This window comes from Rhamphochromis sp. 'chilingali' (genome assembly GCF_963969265.1).
Source record: "Rhamphochromis sp. 'chilingali' genome assembly, chromosome: 8".
Lineage (NCBI taxonomy): Eukaryota > Metazoa > Chordata > Actinopteri > Cichliformes > Cichlidae > Rhamphochromis > Rhamphochromis sp. 'chilingali'.
Genome location: NC_137935.1, coordinates 28,866,439 through 28,894,339, shown reverse-complemented (window position 1 = coordinate 28,894,339; position 27,901 = coordinate 28,866,439). Strand labels below are relative to the sequence as shown.

Genomic DNA, 27,901 nt, shown 5'->3' with positions numbered 1-27,901 from the left:
GTGCAGGGGATATGTTTGTGCATGAGTGCATGTGGTGTGTGGTCTTTTGGCTGACAGTTCACAGCCTGCGCCTGTAGTGCAGGGTCTCAGCATGACAGGATGGGGAAATGTGTGTTTCTGTGGACTAGTGTACTGGCTCTGAGTCTCTTGACTGTAAACATATGTGAAAGAGTCATTTTCATTCAGACCTGGTAATAATAAGAAAGGTTGAAGATTTAGAAATGTTTAAAAATAAAAGGAGGAGTTTTTTTCTCTCTCATTATGTCTACATCAGCAATGTAAATGAAAGAAATTAGTAATAAGAAAAGACAATGATTCAGATCTGGACAAAAATGTAATTCTTTGCCAGTGCTCAGATTTTCCATTAAATTTCCAAAACCCAAATAAATGGCAGTTATCTGTATTTTTGTTGATTTAACTCAATTTATTTAGTTGTATACTAATACAGCTGATACTGAATTATTCTGAAATTCATGATTCAACTTTTTATTTAAATTGTTAAGCTAATGTTATGATTTGTATTTTAAAGTACCGTATTTAGTGTTTTTACTGTATTTAAAGTACTGTATCTGTGGTTTTGTGCTTTTGTTCCCATGTAACATCCAGAAATATTTCAGGGCAGGAAATAATTACTCAATTTATTTCTGTAAAGTATATTTATATGTATTACTAATTTAAGGGAAGATAAACTGAGCATGCAGCAGACAGGGTGAAAAGAGGAAGCTTGTCTGCCTCTGTGAGTTTATGTGGTTTCCAGGTCTTGAGTATATTTAGCGTAACAACAGCGATCTAAGCGTCATTTCTCACCTTCATGTCAGCGTTAACACTCGTCCATATGCTTGCCTCTCTCCGCAGCTTCATCGCAGAGTCAGAGCAGATGAGAGAGCAGTGGGTGAATGCTATGCGAGACGCGATAGGTGAGGCATTGTCTAACAGCGAGGTGGCTGAGCGGATCTGGGCGGAGTCTAGCAACAGTCTGTGCGCCGACTGTGAAGCACCGAAGCCGGAGTGGGCCGCCATCAATTTGTGTGTGGTGGTGTGCAAACAATGCGCAGGTTTGTGTGTTCTGATTTTGTTTTTGTGCGGTGCTTTGGGCTGTCAGTGTGAATACTTTGTGTTTAGCAGCATTTTGACTTTTAGTTGCTGAGTATCAGAATTAACATGTGGCTTCCAGCACAAGAGGCATTGTGACTTTGTTTTGTCGTGGCCATCAGTTGTCATAGATGTGATATTTCAGGAAGTTCTTTAGGAAAACACTCCAGTTTAGGACAAATGTTCAGTTGTTCTCAGGGACTATTTAGATGTTAGTGGTCAGAGCTCACTTCTGTTTTTCACTCATATCATTTCCTAAAAAATACTTTTTTGGGCCATTATTAAAGGGCATGTTTTTGTTTTTTGTTTTTTATCACAGGAAATATTAATATTATAATTTAAAGAATCATGATATAAATGTCAGGCTATGTCACCCACTTCTACTACCCACCTTTAAACTCTTGGCCGAATTATGTGTGCTTCTGATAATCAGTGTGAGGCAGCCGTACTTTAGGACTTGTAGCTTCTCTGCGGTCACCTCTGATTTTGTTGCACCTCTATTTTTTTAGTATGCAGACACTTAATAGATTTTTCTAGTAAATAAAGTCTTTTTCTACTAAGGTGAAATAAGCCTGGACACACATTGATATCAGTGTGTGGTTGGTTGGTTGTGCTGTTTGGCAGAGGCATAAAACCACAGGGCAGTAATTGTACAGTGCTGTGAAAATGTATTTGACCCTTTGCTAAAACACAATGCTGTTTTTAGGTGACGCTACCTGGCCCTGTGTGAAAGTAATTACCTCCTAAACCTAATGACTAGTTGTAGCCTGCGTGTTCTCTTTGGTCAGCAGTGATTTTTGCCTTGAAATATAAAAAAATCAATCATTTCACTGCACTTGTTGTTTGTTTTTTGTCTGTTTGTAAAGAGTTATTTGGTTGTCCGTACAGAGCTTATAATATGGTCAAGATTGAACTTGGCTTTAATATGTGTATGTGTGTTATTCCAGGGGAGCACAGAGGACTAGGCCCTAGCATTTCAAAAGTTCGAAGTCTGAAGATGGATAAGAAAGTTTGGACAGAAGAGCTTATTCAGGTACAAATAGAAATTCTCTCTCTAATTAATTGTTGAGACGTTTTTGATATAAAAATTAGAACAGACTCCAAAGACAAGGATTTATGTCCAGTTTCTTTAAATATTTAAAGTCTTAAGATTAATTAACTAGTATGTTCAAATATAATGTTTCTGCAATTAATCATTTTGGAGCTGAGACAGCTTAGTTTTAGTTTCATCTCTGTGGAAGTTTCCGAGGCAGTAGTTACCGGTGGTTTTGTGTGGGTTTCATTATATTGTTTTATAAACCTGCAGGTCAGAAGTGTCAGTAATCTGATCTAGTAAGTGCTACAGAAGAAAAATAGAATAAGTGTGGAAGTACTTCTCTTCATTTTTTATTTATTTATTTATTTTCCTGTTCACCCTGCCCTTGTTGCAGTTATTCCTGGTGATAGGCAACGAGCGGGCTAACAGTTTTTGGGCAGCTAATGTCCCACCAAGTGAAGCTCTGTCGCCTTCGAGCTGCAGCGAAGAGAGAAGACGCTTCATCAGCAACAAATATCGCCAGGGCAAATACAGGAGGTACCACGCTCTGTATGGAAACCAGAGGGAGCTCAATCACGTAAGTCAAAGTCACAGTTTGCTTGTGATACCGTTGTGTTTAATTCTGAATCTGCGCACTGCATTGCCAGAAATTTCTGCTAGTGAGCAGCTGCAAAGTGTAAAGTGATGAGTGACAAGCGAATAGCTGAGTGTGCGGATGGGGCCTTAAAATGTGTCCACATTGGAAGCGAGGTGCCAACCGGAAACCAGAGAGAGTGAATGACTTTCCGTAATCTTTCCATGAGGGAAATAACCGCTTGCTATGAGTAGTGGGCGGGGCCCTAAATAAACTTTTCCTGTTTCTGTGTGATTGAAAGTACCAGACTGAAGAATACTGTTGATTAACATATGACCTGATAATAAAGTCACTAGAGGGTTACCTAGGCAACCGGAGCCTTGAATGTCACAAACAGCCGGCTCACGACTTCAGGATCAGTTTTCCCATTATCCTGTTGGTAGATGAACCTTCATACTAGTCTGAGATGCTCCCCTGGTGCATTATTGCCTTCATTAGGTCATCTGTGTACTTAGCATCATTCGGTGTTCATAAGCCCAGATGAGTCATCCTGTCCCTGCTTAAAAAAAATCCCCCCACAGCATGATGCTGCCACCACCACACTTCCTGGCTGGGATAGTATTGAATAGTGTCTTGTTTCCTTCAGACCTGACTGCTGTTATCATGCTAGAGAATCTCGTTTCTCACAGTATCAGGATCCTTGAGGTTGGTTTTTTTTTTTTTTTTTCCTGAATCCCATGCAGGTTTTTGTATGCCTTTCATTGAGGAAAAACTACTGCACTGACAGCTGCCTTTCTGGAAGTTTCTCCTATCTCCACACAGGATCTTCTTTTTGGTCACCCCTCCTTCCAAGCCCTTGGTTCTCTAATTGCTTAGCTTGGCAGGCAGCCAGCATTACAAAATGATCCCATTTGTTCCTAATGTCTGTTTAAGAAATATGGGGGCTAGTGGGAATCTTCAGTGCAGCAGGAATGTTTTTGTTGTCTTCGTCAGATTGGTGCCTCAGCATTCTCTACATGCAGTTTATTTGGACTGAAGAAGACTGTGAAGAAAAATTGCATTTCTTGTTATATTATACTGGGGTTAATTGGTGAGTGGAAAAAATATATTAACAGTTTTGGCATATGCAAAAGCATGCAAAAATGCCTCCTAGGTTTGTCAAATATAAGGCCTGGGGGACAGAGTTGGCCAAGTAAATACTCAAATCCGCCCACTAAAAGTATGAAGGTATGCATCGATTTTGATTTTTTTTAACTGTAGTTGTAAAACAAGTTTTTCAACTTATCCTGCTGATTGATTCCTTCATACGGAATCAAAGTAATTAACTAACATAATTAAACGACAGGGAAGTTTCTGTATTTTCACTATAAGGACATTTTCATTAATGCAAACTTCATATTTTATAAGTACTGGATAGTCTGGGCAATACAGATTTATCATATAGTTTTACTTTGATCTTTACCCCTTAAGATTAAAGTGGGCTGCCTTTGTGTATAATGAGTTTGACATCCTTGGTTTGCACCTCGAAGTTGATGATTCTGTTCAGAGTTCTTGTTTTGAGCAGTAACTTAAAATAAGATGCAGAATTTCCTTTGAAGCCAATAGAAAGAGCATAAAAATAAGCACGTTCCTTTGTGTAAATACATGGTAAGATCCTGTGACTGTGGCGAAAGTGTTATTTAACACTTAGATACTTACAGTAAAGCAGCCAGTATGCTTCTGCAGCTGGTTGATCCAGTCTTACAACATTTGACACTTTTCTTGTTTTTAAGGCATTTGTGGGACTTTGTTTGATTGCACTGCAGCTGCAATGGAGTGCAAGTTGGGTTTATAGACTAAAAAAACTGATTAAACTTGTGAAACACGCTCTATCACTTGAAGTAATTTTGCAAACCTCAATTTTAGAGTTGAAGAATTAAAGACTGATTAATGCAGGTTCAGGACTAAACCCTGTGAAATCCCTGCTTCTGAGTCATTTTTTTCAAACTTGCAACTCTGCAAGGTCCCAGAACCGACTCTTAGCAACGACTCTTTTAAATGTGACAACCGCGGTGTCTTTGTGTACTTGTGGTGGGCGACGCTTTGCTTGAAGATGACACATTAATATGGTTAGTATTGTTTAGAATCAGGAAATGTGAGTGGCCATGGAATGGCCATAGCTTTTATACTGGGCTCCATCATGTGTGATTAATGACTGAGTGTTTCAGACCCAGCTCGGTCACTTCTTAGGAGCTTAACCCAGTTACTGCTAACAATGTGTACAGGGCACAGATGAACTTGGTGTGTAAATGAGTCACATTTAGCACCTGACTGTGAGCTATGTGTTTTTCCCCCTCAAGCTGTTAAGCTTTTACATTTGTGTGTGTGAGTGAGTGTGAGTCACTGTGTTTGGGATGTGCAGAATGAGATAAAGGAAGTTGTTTAGTTTTTGTTTTAAAAGCAGCTGCTTGTCCTCCTCCCCGATGGCTCCATTTTCTGCTCTTTTCTTATCTCTCTCTTGGGTCTTTGGGACCTATAGAGGACGTGATCTGTTGGACTTTCCTACAGCTTTCATCCCCCCTCTCCCACAAACCCACACACACCACTCCACCCCCATTTCAGAGGTGATTACTTAAATGGCTGCTCTACTTGTTTGTTTGTTTTTTCCTGTTCATGAGAAAAATACAGATGAGCATTGCTTCTGCTTGGGTGTGCCTTTCAGAAATTGTACACTCTGCACATGTGTCAGCTGGTGACAAAAAAGTGGGTGACAAAAAAGGTGATGTAAGTGTGCAAGAGTGCGAAATGAAGACAAAAACATGCTTGCACACTCTGTGAGTGCAGCAGCACCCTTAGCTAATTCAGGGTCATTTATCTACTCCTGGCTTTTTAACCCCACTTCTCTTGCTCGCTTTCTTCTTTGTTTTTACTTTTTTCCTTAATGTGACATCATTACTTACTGATTTAACTGGAATGTGCTGTAATTCCACCCCTCCCTCTGTTTTCCTCCTCCTCCTTCTCCTCCTGTCCTACACATTGTTTGGCTCTGACCGCTGAAGAAATTTGATCACTTCACTCCTTGCTCTTTTTTTCTTATTTGCAAGTCGTTTATATCTTTTATAATTTTCTTTTTGATATGAGCTTCAGACTTTTACATTTGCAACTTTTCCGGGCTGTCTTTGTCAACTGACATTCAAATAGCGGACTGACTGACGGGAACTGAAAACTTCCAGGTTGGGCTATGTATAAGAGGGGAGCTGTAGGACAGGGTAGTGAAAATATGCCTTGTTTTTGCAGCTCTCTGAGTCCTTTTAGGCTAGCTCTGTTAAGAAAAAGAGCACAACCTTGCATTTCAGTGGTGGTTCGTTTAAAGCGATGTGTGGAAGTGGATTTTAGATCTCTGACAGTATGTGTGTGCAGTCATGTGCTTGAATGTGTCTGTGGGAAACATTTTTGTGTTGACACTATGGGGACTGCAGCACTGCAGCTCTGTGTTAGTGAGACATTAGAGCTATTGTGTGTCTGTGTGTGTATGTTTTGTTTTTTTTTCCTCTGGAGTGAGCTGCAACACATTGAAATGCACATGAATTTGCCTGCGTGGGCATGGTTGTGTGCCTTTTCTGTATTTGGTCTGTACTGCTTTCTTTTTGTGTGCTTGTATGTTTCCATCTGTAAATCATGATCGTCGTCTCCTGTTTTGTCTCTTTTGGTTCTTCCTCTGTTGTTACTGTGGCTTCCTAATTTTTCTCAGTTGCATCAAGTAGTGAACTCTAGCTGTGACCACAGTTTTACACTGGGTTTCTTATTCCCTGGAAAAACCATACTCTGCATTTCCTTCTTACAGAAACAAAACAGATGCAGTTGTAGGCACAACTGCATCTGTTTTTAGAAGACCTCTATTGAATGTTAGTCACCTGCATGTTAAGAATAAAGTAACAGTCATCCATGAGTTGTTCTTCCTCTGTGGCGTTGCCATCTTCCTGTTAAACAGTTTGAAGCTTTTTATGGCCTTTAGGTTGACATTAAAGGCTTTGTTGGCTCGTGGTTTCCTTGAAAGGGAAGAAGTGACACAGCATAGATGACGTTTCATAATGAAGTGCACAGTGTGACATAGAGTTGTTTAATGCAGACAGTTTGATAGTCCCTCTGTGTTTGAGTTGGGGATAGTTGTCATAGTTTAACTTTTTTTCATAACTTTGTGGCTATTTTAGTGACATTTGAGAAAATAAAGCAATCGGTTATTGAAAAGTTGACGGCCACTCTCCTTTCCCAGGTCTCCTTGACTGTGTGCTGTTGGCTATCAGCATGTTGTTGGTATTTTATCATAGCAAACTAACAACTAAGGTACAGGATTAAAAATCTCTTTACGGCCTTGTTTTTTATGCTTTTAAAGTTTTGTAATTGGATTCCTTATAAGAAGAGCTCTTCATCGCATACCTTCTCCTTTTATTTTCTGCTTTTGCTCATTCTTCCTATTTAATTCTTCTGTTTTCCGACCATTCCCATCATGTCCTCATTCACACTTTAGGATTTCAGGTTATAAATAATTTCGATTTCTACAGGGAGATTGGCTCAACATGTGATCTCCTTTCTTGTTTATTTTGCAGTGCTTTTTTTTCCCCTCCCTCCTTTTTTTTTTTTTTTTTTTTTGTCTGGAACTCTGAAGGAAAATGATTTTTCCTTCAAATCATTTTTTTTTTCTCTGCCCTCCTTTTTCTGTCTGGATTTTCACCTCCCTGACCATCTCCCTCTCTCTTTAAGCTACACACGGTGAGGTAATGATGGAACATATGGGAATAGCTCTTTCTCATCTGGATTTAATATATGCACGTACATTCACATCTGTAAGTGTGGGTGTAGTTTGGGGTATTTTGTGCTAAAGTCTACACAGCAAAGCCTGCAGTGTTAGTATCACTGTCTGTACATAGGTTGAGTTTCTAGCCAAAAACAATCTGTCTCTGATTAATGTGGCTGACTGAAATGCTTTCATCTTCTTTTCACAATATTTCTCTTTCTTCCTTTCCCTCCCTCATCTTTCTTTTCCTCCAGTTCAGCCCCATACAAATGCAGAGGCCAGATGGAGGCCTATGTTTTTTTTTTTTTTTGTTGGCTTTTTTTTTTTTTTTTTTTTTTTTGACACGCCCAGATAAAAATCTCTCTGCCTCTGTCTCTCTTGGGAAATTCTGCAAGATTCTTGAATTCCCTTCTCTCTGTGTGCGTTATTACATTACTGCCTGTTTCATCGGCAGCAGATGTTGAAGGGTGAGGTTTCTTAACACTCAAACAGCCCATTTCCTCATTGTACTTCATTCTGATAGGTTCAATTTTCCTGGACAGAAGAAAAGGCTGTTGTCATATTACTGTACACTGGCTCTTTGCACAGCGTAGGTGTCTACATGTATGTCCACATGGGATGAAGCAGAGCACTGATTTTTTCCTCTGTTCTCTGCATTGTTGTGTACGGACCGCACACATGCACACATACACATGCAAATATATCGGCACAGAGCATAACACACTTATTTGTTGATGGCAGAGTATTGTCTGTGAACTGCTTTGTGCTTGTGGTCAAACAAGAGTTCGGATGACTGTGTTTGTTGGGCTGCAGTGGCATCTTCATTGCAGGCCGGTACAGCTAAACAGCGTGGTCATTTTGATGTTGTTGACCAAAAGTGGAAAAATTTGGTTGCCATCAGTGATAAAGAGCAGGTTACACCCATCTTTTTATTTGTTGTGTATAGTTTTATAACATTTTCAAGTTGCCTTAAATCTTTTTAAAGATTTAAAGACCAAAAACTTCATCTACTTGGGCATGAAAACCAGATCATGGATGGATTTTTAAGGAAAAATACAGCCTGTTTTACTGATTTTGGGCCTCACCCTGGACAAAAAAATTACTAGTGATATTTTAAGCAGCTCATTAGAGCGCCCTGAATTTTGTTTGCCAAATCTTTCAGTGCTTGACCCGGTCTGCAGCTGCACTCCGACTCATTGGACTGAAACAAAGCCAGACTGCGTAATGTCTCAGGATCTGTGGCTTTGGGAATGGGAAGTGCTGTCACTCTGGCAAACAACCCCATTTATAATTCTTGATGTTTTAAATTCTCTCAACTCATCGGTGCTTTGGCAGTTTGTCTTTGTGTTTTTTGGGTTTGTGTGGGTGTATCTTTTGCAATTCTAATCTTTGCTAATTGCCTTGTTTGTTTGTGTGCGTGTGTGCGTAAGCTCAATAGTGCTTAAATAGAGGAGGGGCTCTGTCTGTGTGTGTGTGCACTGGGGAATTTCTCAGTCAGACCCAAAAGAGCTTATTGCGTTTAACTGAAGACAGACATGCCTGGGTGTGTATTCTCTCTTCTTCTTTCCTTGTGCTCAGGGTTAGTTTGTTTGTTGTTTATAGTCTGAAGAAGTGCTGTGGAACTTATTTATATGAGTGAACACCAGTTATATTCATCATCGTTCCAGCGAGTTAGCACAATGCTGATTACGTCTTTCTCAACTTGTGCTGCATTCCACCTGCCTGAGTTTTAAATTCCTTCGCTGGTTTGCCAGTAATGGCACATCAGTCATCGCTCATGAGCTATTAATAAGGAGAGATAATGGCAACAGAAATATGACACAAAAGCTTCTTTGTTAGCACGTTAAAAATGTTTGTGTGATCACTGCCAGGAAAGTTCCCTACTGCAGGTAAAGACATCTGGACCTGTCACGATAGTTCTGTCCTTGGTGGTGTTGTCGGGGGTTAAATGAGACGTGTAATATCAGGGTGCGTGTAGATTTTAGGGTTGCCGCAGCGGTACGTATGCCTACATTGCAAAGCAGACATTTTTTTTCTTCTAAAGATTAGTTTTTGGGCATATTTAGTCTTTATTTGACAGTAGAGCAGCGAAGACAGACAGAAAAACCAGATGAGAGAGAGAGAAAGCGAGGACACGCAGCACAGGGCCGCAGGTCAGACTCAAACCCAGACCGCTGCACTTTAGCCATGTGTCATATAGTTACCCACTGAGCTAAACAGGCTCCCGAAAGTCTGAGCCTTCCTATGAGATTCAAGAATGCTCAGCTTACAAAAATATATTGTAAAAAAAATTCTGTTTTGTTTTTAGATTTCCATTCAGATCAGGTTTTTGACACTAGTCCTTTGTGTCTCCAGCTTAACCTTTTGCTGCACAGCTTCCATTACATCCAAGGATGTAATAAAATTACTGAAGATTCCTTCAAGTTATATCAGTGACGAGGAAACGACTGCAAACAATTGTGCAGTCATGCACAAAGAGTACAAAGTGATAAATACATAAGCTAGGACTTATAATCTAATCATTCCAAAATGGCTCGAGGACACCTGAGAATACTTTGTATATAGTTTAACCAGAGTAATCTACAGTTGCGGTAAATCCCAAAATAAAATGAGTGGAGATTGCTGTTGACACTGCAATGTTTGTTATTCAATAAAAACACAGAGTATACTTTAATGGTTTTTAAATCTATTTGGAAGGAGGAGTGGAGCAGTGTTGACAGTAAAGCATGAGGGTTCTTGGGCAAAAGGCCGTGCAGGTTTTAAAGCCCACATACCAGAGGTGTGGACTCGAGTCACATGACTTGGACTCGAGTCAGACTCGAGTCATTAATTTTATGACTTTAGACTTGACTTGAAAAAATGTTCTAAGACTTGTGACTTGACTTGGACTTTTACACCAATGACTTGGGACTTGAATTGGACTTGAACCGGTTTACTTGAAAAGACTTGATATTTTACCCCAAATATAAAATTTAACATGCATATTAGAGATTGAAAATGTGACGTCATCCACGGGTAGAACCGCAAAGGATTCTGGGAACTCGTGGCAAGCGGTACTAGCGCATGCAGGCTTTCAATTAAAATCAGTTATACAGCGATAAAAAGAAACACAAAAATGTCAAGAAGCTGTTGTATTATTAACTGCAATAGCCGGTCGCATGACAGCCACGGGAAGCCGACGGGTAAAGAGATCGGTTGTTATCGGATTACGTCGTTGAAGAGAAATTGTTCAAGCCATGTTTCCGAAGTAACAAAGACGCGACGGATGGCCTGGATTGCAGCCATTCAAAGATCAAATATAACGTCCCAGAACTCTCCAGCTCACAGGTTAGTCTGCTCCAAGCATTTACACGAAGGTCAGAGTTTTGTAGTAGTTAATATGTAATTTTTCTTAACATAATTGGTGATATAGGTTACAAGTAAGTCTGGCGCTGAACAGAAATTGTCGCGCTATGCTCCTTTATTTATTGTGCATAAATAGTGAATTGTCCTGACACAATATTGCGTTTCGCTTCTGTTATTATGGTACACTGACAAAAACACATACTTTTATTCACAGGATAAAACAGGTTTTTTGTATCACTAATTGCCCAGTACGATTACAGCATACAATATTATTGTCACTGCTACATTTCTGTGATGGGTACCAGAAATTATTTCCACTACTAATTAATTACCATTGAGCTCAAAGGTCCTATTAATAAACGGTTAAGGAATGTGTATTTATGACGACAATTTGTGAGACTGGTAAACTTATGATACGTACGATGGTCTTTCGTTCTACACGGTGCATTTCAAGGTCCTGCACCCATCCGTCGGTAAACTGTACCTGGGCTTGTTGCAGTGACCTGAAGTTACTAAACTTCATGAGTGTATGCACTCACTCCAAGAAGTGTATAATTATAAATATGCATATAAATATGCTAAGATGAGATAGCTGACTTCATCTAACTAGCAAATGTTGTCCAGGCTACGTTGGTGATGCAGTTTTTTTTAATATGTATGATATTTTTGTCATGCGATTTTAAAGCCGGTCCTACAACCGCATCCAAGAATAACATGCAGCTTATCTCAGAACTGTCGGTGAAAATTATTCTTGGAGCTAAGTTTAATTGAGCTGCATTTTAAAGAGGTGCAATTTCACAATTTGTGTATATTTTCTAAGTTCACTATTTTGTCATGTGTTGAGAAAAACACAGATTTTAAAATTACATGGTCTAATATTTACATTTAGCATAACTGCAACATTATTTTTTCGTTTGTTTTTTTTTAAAGACTCGAAAGGACTTGAAATTCAAAGTTTCAGGCTTGTGACTTGACTCGGACTTTTACACCAGTGACTTGAGACTCGACTCTGACTTGCCTGACATTACTTGAGACTTGACTTTAGACTTGAGGATAAAGACTTGAGACTTACTTGAGACTTGCAAAACAATGACTTGGTCCCACCTCTGCCACATACCCTGACAGACAAACACGCAGTTTGTTTGGTGTGCAGAAGTTCACTTCATTCTGAAAACTGAAAGAACTTCAAACAACATGATTCAAACCTTTTCAGCTGCAGCAGGATCACAGTATTAAAACCCTTTTGTTACTTTTTTCATTAGTCTTGTATTGTAGATTTCTTTCTTAAAAAGAACAAAAGCAACTCCTTTTTCTTTATTACCTAAATGCTTCTCAAGTCGACGCTCTCATCCTGTCCTCCATATTTCCTTCCTTCCTTGTCTTAATTTCATCTCACACCCTCATTTCCTTCCCTGCTTTGCTTTAATTGTTGTCAATGTTTAACTGTGTTAAGTCATAGTTAATGTTGATCCAACCTCTTTGGTCTCCTACTTTCTGAGCAATGCAGTTCTTTTTATATGTCTATAACAAATAAATGATATGTCTGCATTTGGAGGTAAAATGAATTTCAGTTCAATACTTGCACTATAAAGCCAGAAGTTGTTGCCAAGAAACGGTACACAGTTGTTTCCGCCTGTTATTTTTGTACACGAGCGTTTACTCGTGTGTCTCCTTGTCTGTTGCTCTCCCCTTTTCTCCAGGCTCTTTGTATAAATGTGCAGTGCAGCGATGTACTGGAGACGCTGAGCCTGATTTTCTGCGGTGCAGATGTGAATTGTTCAACTGGGCTGGAAAGTCAACCCTCCCCCCTCTCCTTGGCCACCGCACACTCGCAACCCCTACAGGCCGAGTTATTGAACCATAATCTGAACACAGGTACAGTATGCGTGCAAGCTCAGGGTCCCAAGCACACATTTGTTTTTAATGGACTGAGTAGAGCTTTCATGAAAGAGTTTGTTAAAGTATTGATTTAAAAAAAATAACATGTTTTTTCACAAAGCACTTGTCGAAACACAGCGTGCTTTATAGGCAGGCAGATTCTGGAAACGAGAACGGACTGGAGGGATACGTTAAAAAAGGATCTTATACAAAGCAGTTGGCTTTGTAATTTGGATCCTCTCAGTTAGGTCATTCAAAAATTGTGTTTCCCTGACATTAAAATTGTTTTTGCTTCAGTAATCAACAGGATCTTGAAATAATGAGTGGACCCTTAATATCAATTCTGCAATCCAAGAAGTTTGAATGCTTATTAAGCTCTAAGTGAGAGCAGAATGCAGCGATTTACTGAACCTGTAATCAGCTGAACAGTGTTTCCCCAGTCTTGCTTCACATAGGAGGTGCTCCTTGTTGCTTGTGTTGTGTCTTTCATTTTCTAAATGTGTGACATGTTTTTAGTGGGTCACAGGTCTGGATTGCAGGCAGGCTAGTTTAGAGGCATGTTGTTGGTGTAAAGCATGTTTAGCTTTCGTTTAAGAGCCCCCTGATTCTAGTTAACAGCACTTTTAAAAAGTCATTGACTTACAGTCTTGTAGACATCAAAAGTCTCAATAAACACTCCCATCAAAGCCTCATCAGGCAAGTTGTAATACTTTATATCATTTGTTAGTTGACATTTGGTTTAGGTTAGTTTTTAGTTAACTATAATAATCTTGGTATTAGCAATGAGGTAATTTAGAAATTGGTTGATATTTGGTGACGTCAGATGGATCAAGGCACTGACATTTTAAGAGTGGGTGACTACAGTCATAGCAAAACATAGTTCAACTATGAGGTAAGAACTCAAAGCAGAGTGTTGAGAAACGAGGGAGGGGCCATTTCAACAGGGTTTAAAAGTTTAAGAGACCGTAAGAGTGTGTCGTAAACACTTCTTTACTTTCATACAATCAAATTCTTTACAATGCTTTTCTGTAGAGCTACCACGGTTAGAGGAGGTGGATGCTATGGACCCAGAACCTTACCCACTACCTCCTTCCGTGTCTCACAATGGCTTCCTATTCAAAACTGCATCCATGGCTCGGCCAGTCACAGAGCGCAAGGCCAAAGAGGGTAAGCACAAACACTCTACAACAGCAACACTTACCACAAGAAGAAAGAATAGTTAAAGTGATTATCACTATTATGCTTGGCAAATATTTATTTGTCTATCAATATAGAGTTCAGTCGTCGCTGGTGCACGCTAAATGATGGCGTTTTCAGCTACTACGAAAGTGACAAGAACTCAAACCCAAATGGAGCTCTCAAGGCTTCAGAGATCGTGTGTTTGGCTTCCGACAACGACGACAGACATGGGTACGCAAACACCCACACACTGTCCGTCGTAAATGCACATTTACAGCAAAAATGCAACGACACCTTGTAATGTTAAGCGAGATGAATCGTATGTCTCCTCCTTCTCTTTCTTAAATTTCCCAGTGTCTGCTCCTCTAACCTCCTTTTTTTTTTTTTTTTTTTTTTTTCCCCCAACCCCCAGGTACAACAATACATTTGAAATTTATACAGAGTCTGAGCGTCTCTACCTGTTTGGCACCGATGACTCAGAAGTCAAATCCCAGTGGGTCAAGTCTATCACCAAGGTAACAATCAAATACATATATTCAGCTTAACGGAGAGATTTGTGATTTTTCTTTATTTCTAGTCAAATAAGAAAGCTCTTATAAGTGGTGTTAGCAGATTAAGCTTGGTGTCAGTGATCAGGACAGTGCTCGCTGTTGTTTATTTTATCAAAGCACAACTTTCTTTACGACTGACGTGATCGTGTGAAATGAAACAACAGTCATTTTATCTCAACGGCTGAAAGGGCAAAGTGTGTGCACTCAAATTTCATTAGTTATTGTGAGACCAGTCAGATGTGTCAGAGTTATGCACAAGGTCATGAACAACCTGTGACACAACCAGTTTCGTGGAGGATTGTCTCTTTCCACAGCTCTTGGGGAGAAGGCCGAGATAGTAACTGGACAGAATGTAACCAGAATCGAGGCTGAATTTGTTGCCACCCACACTGTGTTCTTCAAGCAGTGACAAATAGTATTCGTTTTTAAAAGCTTGAATTTAAATGAAATAAAATAAAATGTAGCTCATAATAAAAAAGAAGGGCAAGGATGATTTTGTACAAACCCTGGTTTGAGACCAGGAGGAGGCACAGATCCCTTGGGGATTGCGTCAGGAAGATCCTTAGGCGTAAAAATCTGCCAGATCAAAATATGTGGAGCTCTTTCCCGTTTTTGAAAAGGGAGCAGCCTAAAGAAGCTTCAGTACAAACGCCGTATGTCCTTTGCTTGTAGGCCTTTATTCCAGTCTCTGCAGAACCTTTGCTGAGATTGAATTCTGAGAGGATTGGGAAGCTGATGTGCAAAGATGGCTTGAACCTACAAAGGTCCAAAGTTGGGTGGTTTGCTCTGGAGGGGTCTGTACTTCACGTTTACCTGGAAGGCAGTCAGGTGGAGGAGATCCACCTCCGCAAACTGAACGAACTATGTGAGTAAGACACGCAAACATGGATTTAATCACTGTGCGAGTGCTCAGCGATTAGAGCACAACAGTTCTTACCCTGTATTTGTGTTTTACAGCAATTCAGCAAGACAATGAAGTCATGGTTCTGGTGGGGAAAGGCAGGTGAGAACGGATCATTTGCGTGCTGATTGACAAATTATTCTTACAGTTTGAAACCCCTTTAAAGATTAACCTGTTTAATTTTTATAGATATTCCTAATGATGAAACGGTTTTCCCTCACATACTCATCTATTAATTCTTCTTTCTTCTTTATTTGTTTCTTCTTCTCTTTTTTTTAGAACTCTGTACATAGAAGGAAAGAGAAAGCTGGATTTTTCTTGCTGGTGTGCAGCTATCCAGGCAGCTGCAGGGAGTGGAGGAGACAGGCTGCACGAGCAGCAGCTCACGGAGACGGACATACCGGTGATCGTAGATAGCTGCATTAACTACATCACACAGTGTGGTAAGAAACACACACTCACACACATAAGAAACCATTTTTGTGAAGTAAATATGTACTTCATGCATCTTTAGTTTTGTTTATTGTGTTACATTTTGACAGTGCACTATAAAACATTCACACATATATGCAACATTACTTACATAACAAACCAAACAAAGACGACTCCTTACAACACAAGTCATACCTCATATCATGGTAAGCATTGATAATATAACATTTGCATAACATAAAATTTAGTTAACCATCATAGTTCAGCACACAAACAAAAATCCAGGCTCTTGGTTCAGCATGAACTGTAACCTTTTCTATCTTTCTCTGAACTCATGTGGCTATAATAGTTGGACCTTAAGTTTACTGTGTTAAATTCCACTGGATCTATCCACGGAAGAACCATCTTCCTCCTCATCTTTTATATAGCTGTACAGCTTGAACATTGGTTTCACCAGAGTGGCAGAGTTGCTTGTGCTACATCTCTTGCATGAGTTCACAGCTTGAAAAGCTTGACATGTACAACAGTTCAAAGTAGACAAAGATAAAATAGAGGAAATAACATGACTCTTATTTCCTCGAGTGGACATGGGCCTAACTTGCTCTCAGTGTGGTGTGTGAGGTCCATTGTTTTAATTATCTGCACTCATTGTAGAGAAGTGCAGCTGCATCACACTTCTCTCTTTGTGGGTTGACACCGTTTGACATATTGGCCTTCTGGCCTCACCGCTAGCAGCTCTGCTCATGTGATTTTTTTTCTTCTTTCTTTTTTCCCCTCGTTGTTGTTTTTGCTTTGCCTTCAGATGTCAGTCAGCTCAATGTTTCCAAGCCCTCAGAGGCCAATCGTTGCAGTGTTGAGGCGAAACACTTGATGCATTAAATGTTCTGAATGTTGGAAGATGCAATATAACGATTAAGTTTGAGGAACTTTTGTTTTCTTTTGTCAGTGGTGAAAGAGCTGTTTCTTCCGGTTTAAGTCTGTGTTTGTGTAACATTCTACTCTGTGTGTTTTTGTGTGTGCTTGTTAATGTCCCATCTCTAGGTATGGTGTCAGAGGGAATTTATCGCAAGAGCGGCGTGAACTCTCGTGTGGCAGCTCTGTGCGAGAGGTTTCGTCACGATGCTCGCAGCCTTTGCCTAAGGGAAGGAGAGCATCAGGTGGACGACGTCTCTAACACACTCAAACGGTTTTTCAGGGAGTTGAAAGAGGGAGTGTTCACAACACAGGACTCCCCCTCCTGGCTCAGCACTGCAAGTAAGAGTCATACGATTTTGTTTCTTCATGATTCCTATGTTTCTTATTATTTTACGAGCTTTGAGTATCCTGTAAAACATGTATAGATCAGACACCTGTGGCTCTCCTTAAAAGGGGCAAATTAGTTTTTCTGATGTTTTGATATCATGATACTGCATCTTCTGAGAGACACACTGACAGGCCAGTTTGGAGCCATACTGTTCTAAAACCTGAGCTGGTTTAGTATTGCCATGCCAAAACAAGCAAGGCCTTCCTGGATTAAGAAGTCATCTGTATGGCGGATGACCTGTCATGGTCCCTTTACAGACATGCATTTTGTGGCATTTAGCACATTACAAAATTATTAGCCGAAAATCAATGTCACTGTGCTTTTTTTTTTTTTTTTTTTTTTTTTTAACAGGGCAGCAAATTTCAACATAGCAATTCTATTTTCAAATTTCTGTTTGCACACAATAACAGAATTATTTTGGAGAAAAACAATAACTAACAGGCTCATGTTATGACCCTGAGCTTTATGAGCCTTAGTACAAACCATTGCTGTGAATTAATGTGCTTTAACTTAAACTTTGTACCCTTATAGACTGTTTGAGCAGTCACTTGAGAAAGCATCATGTCAAAAACACAAGAAAGCAGTTTAGACTTGTGATAAAGAGTTATGGCTGCTCATAAAGCAGAGATGGATATACATCGTTATCACAGTGTTTCCAAGTGTCAAGAACTGGAGTGAGAACTATCATTAGGAAAGTGACACACAGCACACAACAAGCCTGACAGAGGCAGGAAGTGAAAGATTCATTAAAGAAAACCTGTGAGAGATGTGTCCAAAGACCACAGAACAACTGTCAAGACACTCATGAATAACTTAGTCGACTTGGATTTCCTACTCTCAAAGAAGACTGTCACTAGAAACCTGCGCAGGAACCATGAGGTTGCAGACGAAGGAAAAGTCCACTTCTGCAGAAGACGTACCTTCAAGACAGACTAAAGCATGCTAAGGACAACCTGAAGAAACATTATGCATATGGGAGTGTGTCCTTTTGTCAGATGAGATGAGATGAAACAAAGGCTCTGTAGCCACAGTGACTTATGTTTGGAGAAAAAAATGGAGAGACGTCAACCCATAGAACACCGTCCCCGCAGTGAAGCATGGTGGTGGGACTATTATGCTGTGGAGATGCTTCATAACGTCTGGAAGTGGGCATCTTGTCAAAATGGAAGGAAGAGTGAAGGATATGTGAAGATTTTGAAAGAAAACCTCAAACAGTTGGCAGCAAACCTGGATCTCAGTCATCACTTTGTCTTCCAACACAACAGTGACTCAAAACATACATCGCACCTGATGAACAACTACCAGCCTGTGTAAAGCTTTAGAGAGTCTCGCTCGGGAGACGAGTATGGGTCTTGTTGACAACTACAGCAAATGACAGCAGGCTGTTTTCCAGTAAAAAGGATTTGCAAATAACTATTAATAACCTTGACCCTGGTAGTTTTTGTTTTTTGTGAAACAATTTAGTTTCTGTGTGCAATGTAAAAAATAAAAACAAAAAACTAAACATCCAAAACAAAACTAGGATGTTTGGGGAAAGCTGTGTTTTAAAAATCGCTTGCTATGTTTAACAGAAACCTTTTTTAATTTTTTTTTGTGTAAGTTTTAAACTTTCATGAGGAGGGTCCTCATCTGTCCTCATCTGTCCTCATCTGTAGCTTTTAGTCCCTCTGCACTTTAATCTAGTTTACAAGGAAGGACCACAACCCTTTTGTATTTTATCTTGGGTTTGGGTGTTTAGTGTTGATGTTGGGCGTCATTGTTTAGGGATTTTTTCAACAATCGAAATTATTGCAGTACATAACTGCCTCTTACTATTTGTAGTCTTACACCGAAAACAGCTTTTAGCACAACTTTTCCAGTCTTTTTTGCCCCAGTAACATAAGCATTTGACAATGTACTGGTTTCAAATGAAAATGAGCATATAATGCTAGTATTGCAGGGATTTAATGATATGTTTGTCATTGTAATTCTAGTGTTTTGTTTTTTTTAACACTGAAGCTAAATTGAACATACAGTGCAAAGAGAATGAGTTTAAAGATATGCTGCAGCTGTGTGTCTGGTACCATCATCTTGTTATTGTTTTCAACCAAAGACCTACACACTGCTGGCCATTTTTAATATATACATGCCAGTTTAAACAAAAATGCTCTTTGTTTTAGAAGTCTAGAGTCCTTTTTCATCAGGCCTCTCTTCAGCCTTTCTCCCTGTTTTGATCTTTTGTGCTCTCGTCCTGTGCTCTTTTTTTTTAATTTTTTTTTTTTTTTCGTTCCATCTTACCCTCCCAGCTCTTTCTTTGATCCTGGCCGTTTGTACTATAAATATCCTCTGTGTTCATAATTTTATTTAATAATTTTACTTTTCTCCTCATCTTCTTCTCTCTTCCCCAGCCATTCAGGATGAAAGTACTAAAATCTCCCAGTACAAGCAGTTCTTGAACAAACTGCCTCATGTCAACAAGGCAACACTACAAGCCCTTATCGAGCATCTCTACTGGTGAGAACTGATACACAGTGACTGATACCATCTTATCACCTCTCCCTGAGTATGTATTTGTGCACAGACTTGTGTGTTTTTTTTACCGCTTGTGTTTCAGCGTGCAGCACTTTTCGGATGACAACCAGATGAACAACCATAATCTGGCCATCGTGTTCGGTCCCACACTGTTCCAGACTGACGGGAAGGACTATGCCGCTGGCCGCGCCATTGAAGACCTCATTGAGCACTACAAACTCATCTTTGAGGTCAGTGCTGATAACAAAGGTGGTAATGCTTCTATGCTAACACATCAGGGATTTAAAAACACTTTTCAGTGGTGTAGAGGTCTAAGTGTTCGTCTTATCTTTTTATCTTAAAGATCAAGCTTCACTGTGATTACAACACAGTGCAGTGATTCTGCACTTTGAAGAATCAGTGCAGATTTTAAATGTTGATACATTTTTATTTGTGGTTGAATTACTCTGCTTATGCTCTCTTGCAGGTGGATGAGCAGCAGCTGAACAAGCAGATAGAAGTGATTGAAGTTATCCACAAAATGCGGAATTTGAAAAATGTGAGCAACATACAATAAACTTTAAACAAAGAATGGTTCAGTGACCTGACATATTTCAGAGGCAAGATTTAGGAAAATCATTGAAAATATTACAATATAAACGCAGAACTAAAACTAAGAATATTTCTTCTATATTTTTAGTTTAGTTTTTCAAATTGTGTCACTTAGAATTTCTTTCAGAAGTCCAGCTTTGGTAAAAGTGTGAATTTTTTCCCATGCAGTTTCAGTTTTTAGCTTAGTTTTAGTTAATTATAATAAACTTGGTGGATTTCTTCGGTGAGATTAAACAGTCATTTCCACAGCCATCATCAGAACATATCAGCAAATGAAGGAAATTCTTCTGGATCGGTTTTCTATCCCGCTGGGATACATCATATTTCCAAAAGCCATCACACACACACGAACTTGATTGACATCCCAATCTTAATCTAAAGGGTTTAATATGATGCTTCAACACTTCTAGGAAGGCTTTCCACAACATTCAGGAGAGTGTTTATGGGAATTTTTGACCAGAATCACATTTGTGAGGTCAGATGCTAATGTTGGATGTGAAGCGGCTTGCAGTTTGTAATTCATCCTGAATGTGTTAAGGGTTCATTACTGAAACTAAGGTGCCAAACCCAAGTCTTAGAAAAGCAACCACTCACCATAATCCCCCCTCCACCAAACTTTACACTTAATTTATTATGTTAATTTCTAGTTTATCACCTGCCTGTGTAATTAACCTTTATTATTGTTCAGTTGATCTCAGTGAAATGTGTTGTGTGAAGTGTTTTGACTTGTTTGAACACTGCATTTGGTTATCTGTGTATACGCTTTTTTTTTTATCATCGCAGTTTTTCTGTCTGATCATTTGTTTGTTTGTGTGCCCTAAACTTCAGCCTCCTTCTGAACGAGGAGGTGACTTCATTTGTACTGTGTACCTGGAGGAAAAGGCCAGTGGAGAGAGACATGTGAAGGTGGGTTGGAATTCACCAAATAACACATTTATTTATTTAACAACCCAGTTCTTTCATCTGGCACACATCAAGTTCCACAGTAACGAACAGGCTGGTGTTTATAGAAAACAAATATTTCCACTCTTCCCACAGATTCCTGGTTCTATGACAGCATTAGAGCTCACACTGGAGATTCTGGACCAGCGTAACATCCCAATTAAAGACAAAGATTACTGGAGCTGCTGGGAGATCTGCTGCAAGGAAGAAATGGGTAAGACTGATTAAAAAGATGAAGGGAGGCAGGACAAATGCCAAACAGCATTTGTTTTTTATGCTGATGCAGATTTAGAATTTATAGGGTATTTTGTAAACTCTGTCTTAATTATTCTGTTTTTTTCATTAATATGGTACAGGGCTATTTTGCTTTGGAAAATGACAGTTTACTAGGACTAATGCAAAAAAAAAAAAAAATTGCCTGCAACAGTGTGGCTGCAAACTGCAGTTTGTTTTGCATCTGGTATGTGACCTGTCTGGTTCCCTACAAGGAAGCGACAGTATGAAAATGACAGTAGCAGTAATCTGCAGATTAAAGAGGAAATGGAGCAGTAATGATGAGAAATTGAAGGAAATTGTTGTTGTTGATGGGAAGAGAAGGAAGGAATTTACCGCTACAGACGGTGTCATTTACTACAGATTGGTATGTAGATTTACAAAACAAAATTCTTCCAGGATGTAAGGTGAGATTTACGGAAATATGTATTTATAGCATCCAAAAATATGAAGCTGTACCAGTTATGTCATCAAGCGCTCAGCATGTTTGTCTGACACTTTGACCCTATTGAGGAATGCAGATGTGCAAAGTTCTTTGTCATCCAGAAATGCCCCAAGTTTGCATCATGTTTTCACACATGCTCTCTTTCTGCCTGCTCTGTTTTTCAGAACGACCGCTGCACTATCAGGAGCGAGTCTTGCCCATTGTTCACTCCATCGGCACAGAGTCTCATCTGCTTATCAAGAAACATGCTGCAATGGAGGCCATCACTCTTTACCTGTGTAAATACAAAACAACAGAATCATTGCTGCACTGTTTGGTCTGCCACATTGTGGCATGCTTGCATCAATTTCAGTTATCTGGCCTTCTGTCCTGCAGCCAGTAAACCGGACGCATCCAAGCACGGGATGATAAAATTCAGAGAGGAGCGAAGCATCTTGGGTTTGGGCCTCACCAGTTTTCATGAGCGTTATTTCATCCTCAATTACAACTCGCTCAGAATGTACAAGGACGTCAGAGTAAGATCTACAGACATACTTTTATCATTTTATTTGTTATCTCCTTCGTAGACTCGTTAACTAATTTTTCCTTTTTTCCCCACTGTCTGTCAGAGTAACCGTCCAGAACGTGAATGGCCAGTGAAAAACTTGAAGGTTTACCTTGGTATAAAGAAGAAACTCCGTCCTCCCACATGGTGAGCACCTGTGCTGAATTACCAGTGTCACACTATTCTCATGAGTGCTTAGTGGCAAAGCAGCAGGTGGCTGCTGTAAATGGAAACTGCTGTCACACCAGGAGGAAGACTGGCCATGCAAATTATCGCTTCAGTGGGCACAAAAAATGTATTTACTGGGAATAACAATTTTCTGGGATTATCTGATCATGAATAATTGGATATCTGGCCACTCATTCTCCAGCTTTATACAAGTGTAACACCTCTGCACTACATTGCTGTTGGCGGGAGCAGCTAGTGCTACCCCTACTGATCAAAATGCATCTTTTTGATCTCAAATTACCTCAGTTTTGTTAGCTTGAACCAAATTGGTTGATGCCCTTGAGCTTCCTTGTTTCATAACTTTAAAAGTTTACACAGAGCAACTTCTGCAGCTCGGCTCATGCTTAAAGGGATAATTAACGACTAAACTTGAATTATTAATTTACGAACTCTACAGTTTCTTTATCTGAAGTAGCTGTTTGGGCCTTGTAAGCAGAGTGACCACTAGGGGGCAGGCTGACACTGTGAATCCTAAGAAGCTGAATTGCTGTTAAAGTGATTTGTATGTTTATTTTTAGTTGGGGACTGACAGTTCTGTATGAGAGCATGAAACAAGAGAAGCCCGAGAGACAGCAGTGGTGAGTACTTATTCAGTGCTCTCTTTTTTATAATACACAACTTTCAGGCTCTGATTACGTCACCAGCAATGTTGGTTTATTGGCTGGAAAAATGAGTAATACCGAAAACAAACAGCCGCAGGAGCATTTTTTTTCCGCTAATTGGCTTGATTTGCAACAGGTCAGTAACTTGATCGGCTATAAAAAGAGCATCTTAGGCAGAGATTCTCCATTATGCAAAAAACACTCTACAAATTGTGCAATAATTTCAGAAAAATGTTCCTCAATCTAAAAATGAAAAGCCTGTGAATATCCCATCATCTACATAATCTATGGCCCATAATAACTTCAGAAGATTTAGGAAATCTGCAGAAATCTCCGTATGTAAGGGACAAGGTCAAAAATCATGCCTGTAAATGCCTGTAAGCTGCTTGCTTGGGCTCAGGAAGACTTCCAGAAATCATTATCTGTGAGCACAGCTCATCGTGCGGTTCATGAATGCAGGTTAAAGCGCTATCGTGCAAAGAACCAGAAACACATGACGATGTGAATGGACTGAGACAAAGTGGAAAACTGTTCTGTTGTCAGAATGATTAGCATTGTGCAAAACATGGACACTGCAGTCTCTAGATTAAAGCAGAGAGGGACCTCCGTGCTCATGTCTGATGGTACCTGCATGCATTAATACATAAATACATACAATACATACTTACATACATACATAGAACTGGCAGCTGGCACATCTGGAAAGACACAATTAATGATGAAAGATGTCCAGAGGTTTTAGTTTATCACATGCTCCCATCCAGAAAGCCTTTCAGGGGATGCCGTGCATATTTCAGCAAGATGATACTAAACTGCATGCTGCATCTATTACAACAGCATGGCTTTGCTGTCGAAGAGTCCAGGTGCTGAACTGGTCTGCCTGTAGAAAACATTAGTAAGGTGGAGTAAGTAAGCCGTGAGGTTCAGCAGCTATATATATCTGATATCAGACGAGAATGGGAATAGATTTCTCTCACAGAAGTTGGCAGCTCAAATTTTTAGAGACGTGTTGCTGGCGTCAATTTCAATTTCAGGTTTCATTGTTCTATTGTGAATAAATCCAAGTTCATGAGATTTGCATTGTGCTTAGGGCTGGGCTATATCATACCGTTTACGGTAATACCGGTGTAATGTTGGGCAACGATAGGAAAATGAAATATTGCAATAGAATATGGGTAAAACGCGCATGCGCAATGCCTTTGTTTACATACACACATGGCGGCGATGCAGAATGAGAAGAGCGAAAGCAGATCGTTAAATGAAATAGATGAACCAGAATTGGTTTGTAAAAATGCTGCAACTTCAGTGGTGTGGAACTGGTTTGGCTTTCATCCGTCAGATACACAACAAAGCACTACTTTTGGTAGAGTATGCTAGCGGGCCGTCGTTATTACCGTGTTGTTTGGAAAATACGGCACACTTAAAATCAATCCTTTGATTTTTCTGAAAATCGACAGAGCCCCTTATAATCCCGTGTGCCTTATGTATGAATTCTGGTTGTGTTTACTGACCTCGAAACGATTTTATGTCGTACACGGCGCTCGAAAATCTGTCAAATGTTTTAGTACGACTTTGCTAAGCTACGAACCCGCACCGCTTGATGGATTGTCGGAGCATTACGACTATCGTAGGCAGGAGCCTCGCGGAGTGATACGTACTGTGCTTCAACATAATATTACCGTATTGTGTGTGCATAACCTCTTTTTAAGTGTTGTGGATATTATACATGGTTATGCTGAGGATATGTCGGCCAATTTCCACTGGAAATGCCTTTTGGTTAAACTGTCAGCAAAGAATTTGCATTTGCACTGTTACATTTTTATATAACTTTAATGCACTTAAAACAGCTGCTTGTTCAAGTGAAAATACATTGATGTTTTGTTTTGGGTTTTTTTGCACTAATAAAGTTGTGGAGTTGTAAAGTTTTTTGTCTAGTTTTTTTGTCAGTTATATCGTTAACGCAAATTTTCAAATGTATATCGTGATAAATATTTTTGGTCATATCACCCTGCTCTACTTGTGCTTTTATTTATAGTTTAAACAGTTGTATTTGTAAACATTTGTTTCAATACATGAAATATAACTAAAGTCTGTCATTATATTAGATTGCAGCACTAATATAGTGTTTGCAGGAGCTCAGCCTTTGCTCTTCCTGTGTGTCATTTTATTTATTAATTTATTTTTAACTTTATGGCAGCATGGTGATACGGATATAAACACAACCAACTTTGGAGAAAGCTGCTAGATTTTCTGTAGGCTGAGAAAACGGGTCAGATCCCTGCATGAGAGTCTCGAGAAGGAGGCATATAAAAGGTTGACTCCACCTAGGGGGTGAACACACATGAATACACCTATAAACAGGGCTCTGTTCTAAGCTAGGCCTGTTCAGGTATTCACCCTCCGTGTGTGTGTGTGTGTGTGTGCGTGTGTGTGTGCGCGCGACTGTGTGTACATGTTACACTGGGTATGCATTGTTAGCATCTGTAGTCATCTTTGTAGTTGTAATGGGACAGCTGCTCCCGTCATGCTGTAGGTAGTATAATTTCTTGGTCAGCCTCCATTGCCGTGTCCCTTGCAGCAACAAGCAGACATGAGAGGGAGCAAGGAAGATGCAGAAAGAGGTGGAAGGTAGAGGGGCAAAGAGTCATGCTGAAGGGGAGATACTGTATACTGAGTAAGAAATGTTGACTTTAATGCAGTTAAAATACAACTTTGAGTGGAGAGGGATAAGAAAGTGGAAAAAATAATAATCAAAAGAGCTAGATGAGGAGGCGCCCGTGTGACTGTATCATCCCAATCTTTTTTTTTTTTTTAATATATCTGCACTAAATGTCCCTTAATGTTCTCAAAACTCTTAGCACATTAATTTCCCCCCCTTTTTTTTTTCTTTTTTTTTTCCTCCTTGCAGCACTATTTTCTCAGCACACCTCGTGCTTAAGCTTATAAGGGTGCTAATAAATTTTAGGAATATTATGTAAATTTTATTCTGTGGCTTTTTGGTAATCCATAATCATAGATGAGCAGCTCTCAGTCTTTTGACGCTGATAATGGCGGGCAGTTAATTGCAAGCAAAAACGAAAAAGTCACATGTAGGAGATACTGTGCTGCATGTATGTGCACTGGAATAGAGAGGCTGTCTCATTTTGAATGCCAGCAAACACTAATGAGCTCTGTTAGGCATTATGAAGTGAACTAGGGAGAGGGAGGAGCTAGGGGTGTGTGTGGGTGTGTGTGTGTGTGGGGGGGGGTGTGTGTGTGTGTGTGTGTGTGTGGTGGGTATTCTGTCAAATTCTATGACTGCACCTAATTTTGTGTCAGTTGCATGCTGCATTGCTGTTTTGTTTTTAAAGTCTCTTTGTATCAGTGTTTTGCTGTCTCAGAGGACTTCACTCGAATAATTGTTGGAGTCTAAATTTGTGCTCATAACAGTAATAATCGTATAAATACAGCCTGTTTATTCAGCACAGCAGCATGACTGATGACTCAGAGGGCTATGACGGCAACCTGAGTGGCATGAAATTTGCACGTACATGCATGCAGACACTACAGAGGCACGAATTCGCACTTTTCAGGGACACAGGCACGCACACACAGGCACACACGCTGGATGCTGAAGGTGCAGACACAGTCATTTTCATTTTATGATGATATGTATATATATTTTCCCTGTTTGTTTTGGGCGGAAGTTTAAATTAGTAGTCGTGCTCACTGTTTACGCTTGTGGCGTCACTGTCAGGTGTCATAGGAGAGAACACGTCAATTTCAGTTAACAGTTTTCACTACCTCCCTTTGTTCTTGTTCTTTTTTTTTTTCTTCCAAATTTCCCCTGGTCCTCGAATTCATCTCTGCCTCACTGTTTGCTTGTCTCCCAAGACCCCCCCCCCCCCCCCCCCCCCCACACACACACACACACACACACACACACACACACACACACTCAGCCCACAGTTTGATTTTTATCGCACTGTCTGCTTCACTTATCTGCCTCTATTTATTTGCAGGTATCTCTGCTGTGAGACCCAGTCAGAAATGAGAGAGTGGTATGCTACATTTCTCAGTATTCAGGTATGTCCCTCCCTGAACACCTGCTGAGAGGTAGAAAATTTGTAATAAATCATTTAAATGTGTTATGATTTGTTTTATTTCTTTTGTTGTTATTTGTGAAAACTGTGAATTTCTTGTAAAAACCAAGCAGCGATGCAGAAGTTTTAGAAACTCTAATAAAGAAAGTAAATAAAACAGCACTACTGAAATCAGTAATCCTCACCAGGACCATGTTAAATGATTTAAATAGTTTCCTCACAGTGTAGTAGTATTATATTGTAGTATCGTAACATGTCTGTCTTCTCTCCTCTCGGTTTCTCCTCCTTGGTAAAGTACGATGGTAACGTGTGGCCTCAGGATGGACTCCAGCACAAGCGCGTGAGTCGTGAGTTGCCAGACACACGTCATGGTAACGTGTCACTGATACCACTGCGTGGCAGTGAGAATGAGATGCGGAACAGCGTTGCAGCTTTCAGCCAAGACCAGCTTGCTGTGAGTCAATCTACCAATCACTGGGAGTAATCTACGACGAACCAGGCAGCTCACTGCAAAGCTGCCCAGTTAATCAGAGACTTTCATGCTGCGCAGGTGGTCCAGACCCCTCAACCATGAGCCGAATCAAAGAGCAGTGCAAATTTGCGCACATCCTATACCAA

General features: G+C 39.9%; 1 protein-coding gene across 1 annotated transcript in view; it reads left to right on the top strand.

Annotated features, from left to right (window-relative positions):
- Positions 1-27,901, top strand: part of arap1 (ArfGAP with RhoGAP domain, ankyrin repeat and PH domain 1) — a 60,521-nt gene that overhangs the window by 27,771 nt on the left and 4,849 nt on the right. Inside the window, exons 11-32 of the mRNA XM_080888133.1 lie at positions 856-1,055; positions 2,040-2,125; positions 2,523-2,705; positions 12,522-12,696; positions 13,732-13,866; positions 13,974-14,109; positions 14,291-14,393; positions 15,102-15,294; positions 15,387-15,432; positions 15,610-15,773; positions 16,804-17,016; positions 19,453-19,558; positions 19,659-19,806; positions 20,043-20,114; positions 20,996-21,073; positions 21,206-21,323; positions 21,992-22,105; positions 22,203-22,342; positions 22,436-22,518; positions 23,118-23,177; positions 27,203-27,266; positions 27,579-27,737. Of these exons, the coding sequence (XP_080744259.1) occupies positions 856-1,055; positions 2,040-2,125; positions 2,523-2,705; positions 12,522-12,696; positions 13,732-13,866; positions 13,974-14,109; positions 14,291-14,393; positions 15,102-15,294; positions 15,387-15,432; positions 15,610-15,773; positions 16,804-17,016; positions 19,453-19,558; positions 19,659-19,806; positions 20,043-20,114; positions 20,996-21,073; positions 21,206-21,323; positions 21,992-22,105; positions 22,203-22,342; positions 22,436-22,518; positions 23,118-23,177; positions 27,203-27,266; positions 27,579-27,737 (2,776 nt within the window). The remainder of the gene's footprint in view (positions 1-855; positions 1,056-2,039; positions 2,126-2,522; positions 2,706-12,521; positions 12,697-13,731; positions 13,867-13,973; positions 14,110-14,290; positions 14,394-15,101; positions 15,295-15,386; positions 15,433-15,609; positions 15,774-16,803; positions 17,017-19,452; positions 19,559-19,658; positions 19,807-20,042; positions 20,115-20,995; positions 21,074-21,205; positions 21,324-21,991; positions 22,106-22,202; positions 22,343-22,435; positions 22,519-23,117; positions 23,178-27,202; positions 27,267-27,578; positions 27,738-27,901) is intronic.